Raw genomic sequence first — 13,925 nt, forward strand, 5'->3', positions numbered from 1 at the left:
TCCAAACATCTAGAGAACTAACCACAGATCTTCTGTGGCTGTAGGCTGCCTCAGGATTCTTCTATCTCTTCATGTAATCCCAGGAAGGTTCGATGTTGAGATCAGGGCTCTGTGGGGCCCAAATGATCACTTTCAGGACTCCTTGTTCTTTTTTACGCTGTTGATGGTTCATAATGATGTTGGCTGTATGTTTGGGGTTGTTGTCCTGCTGTAGAATAGATTTTGGGCCAATCACATGCCTCCCTGACGGTATGGAAGGATGGACAATAATCTGCCTGTATTTCTCAGCATTGAGGACACAATTGAGCATTGAGCTTAATTGGTTGCGGGTGTTAATATGTATTTTTGGTCGTTTAGGTATGAATGCAACTTCAGTTAATTTATCTTTCCTCGTTTGCTATTTATTTAATTATTTTTGTTTTTTTGATAAGGAATTTTTTATTAGTCCTTGTTGACCCTTGTCCTAATCTATAAGGGCCAGTTTAGCGGCTTCTCCCTTACTCAAAATGGAGTCTTTTACATTTTCTGTTCCTTGTGATCAAAGCGAGGCTTGGGTATATAAAGCGGTGAACCACTGCAGAGCCCATTCCCATTGAAAACGTCAGATTTATGACGAAACGCGTATGGGACGGCGACGTTAGGAGGAAGGGCTCCTGTTATGCCGGCCGGCATCCGATTTTACATGCCTTATTTACACGGATGTCTGCAAGTAGGTTTTTACTTTTCAAAAATCCCAAGTTTATATGTTATTGCGCTATGATCCGGTCTCCTTTATTATATATGGTTTATGGATTGGCTGCCTGATACGGATTCGGTGTCTTCCTAATCTGAGGAGTCAGAACCCTTGCTGTGGCTACATTTACTTTGGTCTATCCTGTTGTGGATTATCATATACCGCTGGTGTTTATCTATCATCTGGTAAGCTGCTCTCCATATGGTGGTGGTTCACAAGGATAACAAGTGCACCAGGGTGTTGTTCGTCCCGATTCTGAATCTGAGGCGTTTTCAACTTAATTGGACTCTTTCCGATTTATGTACTTGCTTTAAAATATATGTTGGCGCAGTTTTTTCTTTTCCTAATTGAGCATTGAGGACACCATTAATCCTGACCAAATCTCCAACTCTATTTGCAGCAATGAACCCCAAACTTGTAGGAAACCTTCCCCATGCTACACAGTTGCCTGCAGACACTCATTATTGTACCACGCTCCAGTCATTCTGCAAACAAACTGCCTCCTGCTACAGCCAGCACAGGACGTGGAAACAAAGCTAAACGACTCAACTATGCACAAAAAGATAAGGACTGAGGTGCAGAAAAACGGCAGCAGGTACTCTGGACTGATGGGTAAAACTTTGAAATATTTGGCTGTAGCTGGAGGCAGTTTGTTTGCCAAAGGGCTGGAAAGCGGTACAATAATAGAGTGTCTGCAGGCAACTGTGAAGCATGGTGGAGGTTCCTTGTTTCCAAGTTTGAGATGCATTTCTGCAAATGGAGTTGGAGATTCGGTCAGAATTAATGGTGTCAATGCTGATAAATATAGGCAGATATTATCCATCATGCCATACCATCAGGGAGGCATGTAATTGGCCCCAAATTTATTCTGCAGCAGGACAACAACCCTAAACATGCAGCCAATGTCCTTAAGAACGGTCTTCATTGTAAAGAAGAACAAGGAGTTCTGGAAGTGATGGTTTGGCCCCCACAGAGCCCTTCATTGAGTCTATCTGGGATTACATAAAGAGACAAAAGGATTTGAGGCAGCCTACATCAACAGAAGATCTGAGGTTATTTCTCCAAGATGTTTGGAACAACCTACCTGTCAAGCTCCTTTAAAACTGTATGCAAGTGTACCTAAAATAATTGATGCCGTTTTGACGGCAAAGGTTGGTCACCATAGGTGTGCGCAGCCTATTGCATTAGGGTGTGAACCCCAAAGCTCAAAAACACATGCCTTTTTCCAAAGTGGCTTCTCCGCTGAGAGGCTTCCTGTTCATTCACAAATTGAAGCCTAGTAAACACAGTTTACCGTGAGTGTGTTCATTTAGAAAAGAAAAAAAGCTGATAAATTAGTTAGCTCCATCCCCAGCTCTCAATCCTGAAATATCCCCCACAGCAGCCAGGGGCAGAGGAGAGGAGGGAAGCCAGCAGCACTGCAGTGGAGAGGCACAACACAGGGGGAGCCCAGGCAGTAAGGGGAATCGGCACAGTACAGAGTGATTAGGGTGTGCCCAGGCACACTCCTTGTGCACACCTATGTTGGTCACACCAAATATTGATTTGATTTGTATTTCTCTTCTGTTCATTTACGTTCCATTTTTTTAATTGAAAAAAAAAAAAAGAAAAAATACTATTAACACTTTCATTTCTAAAAGCACTCTTAATTTACAGCATTTTTTCACACCTGCCTAAAACCTTTGCACAGTACTGTATGTTTCACTGGAGGACCCTGATGACACCATAATAATGCAAGTGTGTCCAATCCACTAGGGCAGAGGTCTCCAAACATTCCAATTGAAGGGCTAGTATTCCATGCTTTAAATTTTAATTTTAGGGAGAATGGGTTATGGCCAGTGGAAGTACAAAATGACCCAGTGTCAGTGGGAGTAGAAAATGTCAGAGGCTTGGTGGTTAGAGTGAGACAAAAAAAAAAAAGACTATGGCCCGAATTCACATACATTGGCGCATATTTATGCCGGCGTAGCGTATCTTTTTTACACTACACCGGCACAGCGCACAGAGGCAAGCACTGGATTCACAAAGCACTCGCTGCTAAAGATACGCTGGGTTTCCTCGGCGTAAGCCAGCGTAGGTGGTAGTGGGCGTGAGCCATGCTAATGAGGCATGACCTCATGCAAATGATGGGCCAAGCGTCATAGAAGTACTTAAAACAAACGGCGCATGCGCCGTCCCGTGGACGTATCCCAGTGTGCATGCTCAGAATCACGTCGAAACTACTCCCTAGGATACGACGGATCACTGCCTGCGACGTGAACGTAACCTACGTCCAGCCCTATTCACATACTACGTAAACGACGTAAAATACGACGGCTGTGTTCCTTGGTCCATACAGTTGCATGACTTGCGCCTCATAAATGAGGAATAACTTTATAACTTTACGTCGGGCGTACGACTTACGTAAACCGTGTATATTATGCGCCGGGGGCATGTACGTTCGTGAATCGACGTATCTCCCTCATTAGCATATGTGAATAGGAAATCAATGGGCGCGCCACTTGCGGCCAGCGTAAATATGCGCCCAAGATACGCCGGCGTAGGAAATTTACGTCGGTCGGAAGAAGTCTATTTTCAGGCGTATCTAGTTCTGTGGGCATGGCGCACAGATACGTCGGCGCATAGTTACACTTAAGCGGTGTATATCCAATACGTCGGCGTAAGTGCTTTGTGAATCCGGGCCATTGCATATTAGTAGGAGCAATAGTGCCCTGTTGTTGGTGTCAGCAGAAGGAATAGTGCTCCATTGTTGGTATCAGGGGGAGGACGAACAGTGTCCTACCATTGCGGTTAGTGGGAGTAATACTGCCGTTGGTGTCAGTGGGAGGAATAGTGCCCTGTTGTGTGTGTGTCAGTAAAATAAATAATGCCTCATCGCTAGTGGCAATGGGAAAAATAGTCCCCACTATGGTTTTTGGAGCTGAAGGGCGCAGGTCTTGTGGCCACCAGCAAGCAGATCCCGATAATTAGGCTGTATGTATATGTGTATATATATATATACACACACACACACACACACATACATACATACAATCAGTATATACATACACACACACACACACAATATTACCAATATAGTGTATATTGATGATATTATATATATATATATATTATCACCAATATACACTATATTGGTAATATTATGTGTGTGTGTGTGTATATATATATATATATATATATATATATATATATATATATATATATATATATACACACACACATTATATTATCAATATAATGTATATAGGGGATATTATACTATATATATATATATATATATATATATATATATATATATATATATATATATATCTATATATATCTATATACATATATATATATATATACACACACACACACACACACACACACACACTCACTCTGTTCTTGTATTTTGCTGTCTAGGCTTCCCTGCTGTATCATACATATTGGGCAAACAACTTGCTGCTTATACCGTATTTTCCGGCGTATAAGACGACTTTTTAGATGCAAAAAAATGCATCCAAAGTCGGGGGTCGTCTTATACGCCGGTGACAGTCTCCGTTTGCTGCGGGCGTCAATGATTTGAAAGCCGCACCTTTTCTCAGACTGTCCTGTGATAGGCGGAACACAAATTTTCCCAGCAGCGCCTTTGTTCTGTGTTCCTCCTATCACGGATGCCTTCTCATCCTCGGACGAGAGGACATCCGTGATAGGCGGAACACAGAACAGAGGCGCTGCTGGGAAAATTTGTGTTCCGCCTATCACAGGACAGCTTGAGAAGAAGGCGCGGCTTTCAAATCATGGACGCTCGCAGCAGACGGAGACTGTCACCGGCCTGGAAGCCAGAAGCTGCAAAACATAAGTGATGGCACTGTGGGGCAGTGGCGTAACCAGAGTTATGGGCGCCCGGGGCGGAATTTTTTTTTCGCCCCCCCCCCCCCTTATATAAACATCCATGTTTATATGTGCGTAAACGTGGGGGACTTAAACATTTGAGATTTTTTTTAAACTGTTTATATAGTTACAAATTTTTGCCCTCTTTTTATGTTTTTTTACACTTGATGTCATTGCTATTACATAGGGGGATACAAATCCCCCTATATAATAGCACAGGTACACTGACAGGTCCTCTTTATGGAGACATTAGGGGTCTCTAGGACCCCTAATGTCACCTGGGGACCCCAAAAGAAGCTGATGAAGCACAGATCTGCTTCTTCTCTCTGGCTATAGCAGCCAGATGACTGACAGGTGAATGCAGATGTAATACACATCACTTCTGCATTCACAGCCTGGAGGGAGATCAGCAAGGAGGAACATGCTGGACTCCCTCCCATCTTACCTCCTGACACCCTCCCGAGCCGGTCCCGGGCCGCAGATGGGGCAGCGGATCCCGGGATTAAAGGTGAGGGGTCAGGAGGGGGGGTGGCGGCAGTACTGGAGGGGGGTAGGGGGGCACGCAGCCAGCACATATACACAATTGGCAGGCTATAGAGCCGCCGATCGTGTATATGTGAAAGTTTAACCGGTAATGGCACTGACCCCCGACACCTACACTGACCCCGACACCTACACTGACCCTGACACCTACACTGACCCTGACACCTACACTGACCCCCGACACCTACACTGACTCCTACACAAACCTGACCCCTACACTGACCTGACACCTACACTGACCTGACACCTACACTGACCCCTACACTAACCTGACACCTACACTGACCCCTACACTGACCCGACACCTACACTGACCCGACACCTACACACTGACCCTACACTGACACCTACCCCCTGACCCTACACTGACACCTACCCCTACACTGACACCTACCCCTACACTGACACCTACCCCTACACTGACACCTACCCCTACACTGACCCCTAACACTGACCCAACACCTACACACTGACCCGACACCTACACACTGACCCCTACACTGACACCTACACTGACCCCTACACACTGACCCGACACCTACACACTGACCCGACACTGACACCTAGCCCTACACTGACACCTACCCCTACACTGACCCCTAACACTGACCCCTAACACTGACCTGACCCCTACACTGACCCCACACCTACACACTGACACCTACCCCTACACTGACACCTACCCCTACACTGACACCTACCCCTACACTGACACCTACCCCTACACTGACCCCTAACACTGACCTGACCCCTACACTGACCCCACACCTACACACTGACCCGACACCTACACACCTACACTGACACCTACACTGACCCGACACCTACACTGACCTAACCTATACACTAACACTGACACCTACACTGACCCCTGCACTGACCTGACCTGACACATACACTGACCTGACACTTGCACTGACCTGACACATACACTGACACTGACACGACCTGACGCATACACTGACACTGACACCTGCACTGACCTGACCCCTGCACTGACCTGACCCCTGCACTGACCTGACACTGACCCCTGCACTGACCCGACACATACACTGACACTGACACGACCTGACACATACACTGACACTGACACCTGCACTGACCTGACCCCTGCACTGACCTGACCTGACACTGACCCCTGCACTGACACCTGCACTGACCTGACCCCTGCACTGACCTGACCTGACACATACACTGACCTGACACATACACCGACCCCTGCACTGACCCCTGCACTGACACCTGCACTGACCTGACCTGACACATACACCGACACTTACACCGACACTGACCCCTGCACTGACCTGACCCCTGCACTGACCTGACATACACTGACACTGACCCCTGCACCGACACTTACACCGACACTTGCACTGACCCCTGCACGGACACTGACCTGACACCTACACTGACACCTACACTGACACCTACACCTGCACTGACCTGACCTGACCCATACACTGACCTGACACATACACCTACACTGACACTTACACTGACCCCTGCACTGACACTGACCTGACCTGACACATACACCGACACTTACACCTGCACTGACCTGACACATACACTGACACTTACACCGACACTGACCCCTGCACCTACACTGACCCCGACACCTACACTGACCTGACACCTACACTGACACCTACACTGACACATACCCCTGCACTGACCCCTGCACTTAAACTGACCTGACACCTACACTGACACATACACTTACACTGACACCTACAGTAGAAGTCCTACTTCCTGCAATACTCGCACCCCCCTCCCCCCAGCTTGGTGAAAATCGATCCTCAGAGTCCTCCTTACCTCTGTCTGACTCTGCTGCTCTTCTCCAGAGACTCCTCCAGGACTCTCCTCAGGACGGACAGGACCCCAGAACTGCTTCGGAGTCCCGACTCTCTTCCCCGCCGGCCGCCAGCGCCATCCACACCCAGCATGCCCACTCCATGCTGACACTCCTTCCACACAGCGCCGTACCGCAGGGGAAGACGGCGGCTTACACTTGCAGTGCCTGACGTCTCCCCCCGGCCGCCGCCATGTTCAGACTTTCCCGGCGCTCTGTGATTGGGCGTATGGCGGTCATGTGCGGAGGCGGGACTTCCAGCCCCACTCCTCACATGACCCCCATATGCCCAATCACAGGGCGCTGGAGGACATTAAACATGGTGGCCGCTGGCCGCTGGCCGGACATCCGTGTCGGTGACACGGGGATCTAAAATTAGGTGGAGGCACGGAAAGTCGCCCCCCTTAATTTCGCGCCCGGGGCCCCAGCACCCCCTGCCCCCCCCCTTGCTACGCCAGTGCTGTGGGGGCATGTAATGTAATAGCACAGTGGGGCATGTAATGGCACAGTGAGGCATGTAATGTAATGGCACAGTGAGATTTGAAAAAAGCCTGTTTCTGCCAGCGGTTGTTTCTGTCAGCGGTTGTTCTGGCTACCCCTCAGCTTCCAGAAAGACTAGAAGGAAGGGGGTAGGCTTATATGGCGAGTATATCCCAAAACCAAAATTTTTCCTGGAAAATTAGGGGGTCGTCTTATACGCCGGCAAATACGGTACATGTATCCTTTGTTTGGTTTGCAGTAAATTTCAACTGTCATGTAGATTATATATTCTCAGTGATGTGACTGGCTCCTGGGAAGTGAAAAGACGACCTTCTCAGTTCTATCACAGGTTTTCAGAACATAGATAAGTTGTATTCTCAAAGACACAAATGTTACTACAACACAGTCAGCCTCCATGATCTGATATTACTTGTGGTCAGGCAATTCTGAGGAAGTATTCTCAGTAATGTCATTTTCTACTAGAGAACTTGTAGGTTGCATCCTTACTGATGTCACTGCATTCTAAAGAAAAAAAAAAATCAGCTAGACAGCAAATAGGCAGATTGAGGGCACCAAGGTCAATGTTTCCAAAATAAATAAAGCTGACCATACACTGCTCAAAACGCAGTGGCGGCTGAAGATCAAAATGTTTTAAAAAATATGAAAAAAAAAAAAAAAAACATCAATTGCGGCCACTGTGCCCATCAAACGCAGCCACTGTGCCAATCAAACGCAGCCACTGTGCCCATCAATTGCCGCCATTGTGCCCATCAATTGCCGCCACTGTGCCCATCAATTGCCGCCAATGTGCCCATCAAATGCTACCAGTGTGCATCCCCCGCCCGTCTGGCACATACCCCATCTCGGTGGGGCAGCGGGTCACGGCGGTGGTGTCCTCCACGCTCCTCGATGTATTCTCCGGTTCTCTTTCCATCCTCTGCTATGATTGGAGGCCTGATAGGCGTCCAATCACAGCGCCTGTCGTTTCAGCCAATCATGTTACAGGTAACGGATCCCGAGCACCTGATTGGTGGAGAGGCGGTTCAGTGTTGGGAAAGCAAATATTCATTCTCTCTAATAAGGTGCTTCAAAAAAAATACCCTGCCACTGTAATTCAGACTGCCAGCGCCCAAAAAGGGTCCGGGCGACTCAATAGGGGGTGGCAGTGGCAACCATAAATAAATTCATGAAATGCAAAATACAAAACTTGTACGCTTGATGAGGTCAATGTTTCCTACACAATTTATAGGCTCATTGATTTCACCACTTCCCAGGGAACTTATAGGCTTGTATAGGTCACCACTTTCTAGAGAACGTATATCGACTTGTGAAGGTCACAGCTTCCTAGAGAACCTATATGTTCATTAAAGTCACTGCTTCATACATAATTCATAAGCTCATTATGGTCACTGCTTCCTAGAGAACTCACAGGCTCATTGATGTCACTGCTTCTTTTAGGCTTGTCGAGGTTACCACTCCATCAATGATTCTATAAGTTCTCTAGTACGTGGTAACATCACTGAACCTATGAATTTTCTAGGGAACAGTGACATCAGTGAGTCTGCGGTCTCTAGGAAGCAGTTACCTCCACAAGCCTATAAGCTCTCTAAGGCAGGGGTAGGCAACCTTGTAGTTTCAGAACTACAAGTCCCATCATGCCTCTGGGAGTAATTGTAACTGCCAGCCTTGCAATGCCTCATGGGAAATGTAGTTCCACAACAGCTGGAAGGTCCCAGGTTGCTTGCCCTAGAGAGCTTATAGTCTTGTGGAGGTAACTGCTTTCTAGAGATCTCAGACTCACTGATGTCACTGTTCCCTAGAAAATTCATAGGTTCTGTGATGTTACCGTGTACTAACTTATAGACTCATTGATGTCCTGCTCTCTAGAAAATTCACAGGCTCATTGATGTCACTATTTCCTAGAGAATGTATTGATATGACCACTTCCTAGAGTACTTCTAGGCTCATTGATGTCACCACTTCCTAGAGTACTTATAAGCTCATTAATGTCACCACTTCCTAGAGTACTTATAGGCTCATTGATGTCACCACTTCCTAGAGTACTTATAGGCTCATTGATGTCACCACTTCCTAGAGTACTTATAGGCTCATTGATGTCACCACTTCCTAGAGTACTCCTAGGCTCATTGATGTCACCACTTCCTAGAGTACTTCTAGGCTCATTGATGTCACCACTTCCTAGAGTACTCCTAGGCTCATTGATGTCACCACTTCCTAGAGTACTTCTAGGCTCATTGATGTCACCACTTCCTAAAGTACTTCTAGGCTCATTGATGTCACCACTTCCTAGAGTACTTATAGGCTCATTGATGTCACCACTTCCTAGAGTACTTCTAGGCTCATTGATGTCACCACTTCCTAAAGTACTTCTAGGCTCATTGATGTCACCACTTCCTAGAGTACTTCTAGGCTCATTGATGTCACCACTTCCTAGAGTACTTCTAGGCTCATTGATGTCACCACTTCCTAGAGTACTCCTGGGCTCATTGATGTCACCACTTCCTAGAGTACTTCTAGGCTCATTGATGTCACCACTTCCTAGAGTACTTCTAGGCTCATTGATGTCACCACTTCCTAGAGTACTTATGAGCTCATTGATGTCACCACTTCCTAGAGTACTCCTAGGCTCATTTATGTCACCACTTCCTAGAGTACTTCTAGGCTCATTGATGTCACCACTTCCTAGAGTACTCCTAGGCTCATTGATGTCACCACTTCCTAGAGTACTTCTAGGCTCATTGATGTCAACACTTCCTAGAGTACTTATAGCCTCATTGATGTCACCACTTCCTAGAGTACTTATAGGCTCATTGATGTGACTTCTTCCTAGAGAACTCACAGGTTGCATTGTCTGTGAGGTCACTGGCCCTTTAAGAAATGTATTGGAAGAATCCTCAAGTAATGTATCGGCAATCTAGAGAACGGACCCGCTGTGGTCTCATTAAAGTCAGTATTTTCTAGAGAAATAGCGAGCTTCATTGTCTGTAATCATGGCAGCCCCTGATAGGCTGTATTGCTATGAATGCTGGCCGAGTCAATGTTATATACTTGCTCAGCACTTGATGACAAATCTCAAATTACCTCCGGAGACAACCAACAGACTTTCCTTCTTTTCTTTCTCAAAACGTGTGGCCATCTCTTCCTGCGATGCTTCTTCCTCTTCTCTTTCTTCTTGGAGTTTCTTCATTCTCTCCATCAAAACTTCTATTTCACTTTCATAGTCGGCATTCTGCAAGTCAGAAAGTATAACGAATGTCTATCATTCTGCTAGAGACAATTGTAGCAGTTATACAAATCAGCACCACTATGGCATTTATTTCATGTTTTGGTGTTAGGTTTTAGATATATGCAATTCTATAAAAGGATTAGGATTAAATGCGGCCAGAGGTGGGGGGGGGGGCACCAGAGAGCGCCGAAAAGGCCTGAGGACACTTCAGCTCATTTCCTGCGCCCCCGTACCTGCCAAATGAGGTACTGCAGACCATTGTTCTGCTTTTCTCAGCTACTGCTCCCCTGTACCTCAGGCCAAATAAGGTACTGCAGGCCTATTTAAGCTTGAATTCTGCTCCGCTTGCGAGTCAACACTTGTAAATTGAGTAAGAATTTAAAAAAGTTGCTCGCAAATCAAAACGCTCACAAACCAAGTTACTCTTAAACCGAGGTTCCAATGTATATATATCACAGGTGTCAAACACAAGGCCCGCAAGCCGAATCCGGCCCTCCAGGCCATTTCATGTGGCCCTCGCACCCCTCCTGCAGCTGCAGCAGAGCTCCCCCAGCCCCCTACTTTCAAGCAATGCATCCAGCAGCAGCATAAGGAAAGTGGGATGCACTGTGATGTAAGGGAAAGTGGGGGACTCAATCTCTGATGGTTGGGTGACATCTAATGTAAAGGGGAAGGGATGTGCTGGACATCTAATCTTACAGATACAATCGGCCCTTTTGAGAACAATCATAATGCTGATGCGGCCCACAATGAAATTGAGTTTGACACCCCTGATATATATATAGTCATTTTTAATCATTTTTGTTTTTAGTTTTGGATCGTGATAAACATTTACTCTAAGAAGTAAATCTTCGGATGTAAAATAAAACAATGTTTAACCACTTCAGCCCCAGAAGAATTTACCCTCTTCCTGACCAGGCCATTTTTTGCGACACGGCACTGCGTCTCTTTAACTGACAATTGTGCGGCCGTGCGACGTGCCCAAATAACTTTTTTTTTTACCCACAAATAGAGCTTTCTTTTGGTGGTATTTGATCACCTCTGCCGTTTTTATTACAAGAAGGAGTGACAAAGAGTGTACAGAACACCTCCAGGTTGCATTGTACGTTACAGAAAATTACAGCGCTGCAGACTGAAAAGCAAAGGTAATTTTTTATAACATTCAATTACAATATGACTTGTGTAGCAATTGTATACACTATATTATTTTTTTTATTTGCTATTTTTTCCCCCCACCAACGTGGAGTTACCCTTTAAAGTATAGGTTGAAAAAAAAGTAGTCAGTACATCCCTGCAATACAAGCAAATTTCAACAAGTATTATCCTTTTAAAAAACTGCAAGGACATAAAAAATATATATATCTGTTGATCCAGGCATAAATCACTTTATGCCTGGCACCTGTGCATTCTGCTGCACCCAGCATCCTGTGCACTCTGATGCACTGAAATCACAAGGACTGTAATAAGTCCTGCCTAGTTTCCCCTTACTAGACTACAGAATACCTCCCCTTACGCTATGGAGATGAGAAGGGGGAAATTGTTCTGCATTTCAGTATAATAAAACTGAATACAGCCAACACTGCTTGGGATCTCAGCGGGAAGATGGTAGCACACTGGATTTCTGGCAGATCACAGACATTTTCTGTACTTTCAGAGGTTTAAAGAGACAAAACATGGGGAAATATACATGACTTGCCGAGCTGTACTAACTAGTGATGAGCTGAAAATTATCGTCCGAAAATAGGATTTATTTTGCTGAAATGACTATTTACAGGGTATAGAGACACTGATAACTGATTCCTTTTAAAAATGATTAAAAATAGATAAAAAGCAATCATATAAAATGTACCTATAGTTTCAGTTTCGTTTATGCATGCTTTTTCATGCTTCTGTGAAGTACAGAGACACAGAGCCAATAGAGGGCAGTGATGGTTTGTAAAACGAAAGTGATTGGTTCTGAGGGGTTTAAGACACACAGTAATCACACCTCCTTGATCAGTGCCACAGAGAGAAAGCTCCCATGACTTTTTTCATCAGGAAACAGACTGTTCAGAACAGAGGATAACAGCAACATCAGAGCAAAAATGAACAATGAGGACATAAAACCAGGACTGCAGTAAGGTAAAGGAAGCTATTTAGCTAAAAAAAAAAATCCTTTAGTGAACAGCTGCCAAAACTGCCCACGATTTTTCCTTGTTTGTAGTGTATTTGGCCATGTGACTAAAAAAAAAATGCATTAAAAACGCAACACACGTGCATTTTTGATGCGTTTTGCTGCATTTACAATGCATTTTAATGGGCAAGTGCATTTTGTCAAATATGTACCAAAAAAAGGAAGCAAGCAGGAGGTTTCAAAAGGTGCCAATAATGGCTGACAATAAATTCATATTCATTTAAATATTACTTAAAAAGTTGATTTTTTTTTTTTTTTTAAACCATCAATTTCGGTTTCGGCCAACTGCATCCTGAATTTTCAGTTTCACTACTGACATTTACATTTTGGTTCACCACTAGTATTAATATATATATATATATATATATATATATATATATATATATATATATATATATATATATATATATATATATATATATATATATATTTTTTTTTCCCCATACAGTTTAGGTTGATGGCTTACATTTGTGCAAATATGCATGGTACAACACACAAAAAAGTTGCCATTGTATATATATATATATATATATATATATATATATATATATATATATATATATATATACACACATATACACACACACACACACACACAGGCTCAAGTCCTGATCTACTAGCCAGGTCTCAAGGGTTACTCGTCACCAGTTTCCCCACTCAACCCTTACCCTGCCCCACCCCTAATCACGCCATCATAAATTATCTCATGAAATTACACTTAAATGTTTTATGCAGAATTAAGTTACAAAAATAAATATTAAGTTAGAAGGAGGCGGGGCTGTGTGAGTGGGCAGAGCGGAGACAGTTTTAATGTAAGCTGTTACAGCGTGTTTTACTGCTCGGTGATCCCTTAGCTCTCCTCTAACTCCATGCACTCTTCCACCAAGAGAACGGCTTCCGATCAAACCCACCCGCCGGCGGTGCTCACCCCCCCCCCCCACTCCCAGGGAGCCAAACTCCTCACCAGCCCTCATTTGAGGTGTGTGTGTGTACGTGTACGTGTACGTGTGTGTGTGTGTGT

At 44.9% G+C, this 13,925-nt stretch overlaps 1 protein-coding gene across 2 annotated transcripts in view; it reads right to left on the minus strand.

Moving 5' to 3' along the window:
* The window catches only part of SESN3 (sestrin 3), a 183,512-nt gene that overhangs the window by 38,394 nt on the left and 131,193 nt on the right, over positions 1-13,925 (minus strand). For both annotated transcript variants that reach the window (XM_040340173.1, XM_040340172.1), the window contains one exon: positions 10,587-10,734. In XM_040340173.1, the coding sequence (XP_040196107.1) occupies positions 10,587-10,734 (148 nt within the window). The remainder of the gene's footprint in view (positions 1-10,586; positions 10,735-13,925) is intronic.

The sequence above is a fragment of the Rana temporaria genome, chromosome 2 (genome assembly GCF_905171775.1).
Source record: "Rana temporaria chromosome 2, aRanTem1.1, whole genome shotgun sequence".
Lineage (NCBI taxonomy): Eukaryota > Metazoa > Chordata > Amphibia > Anura > Ranidae > Rana > Rana temporaria.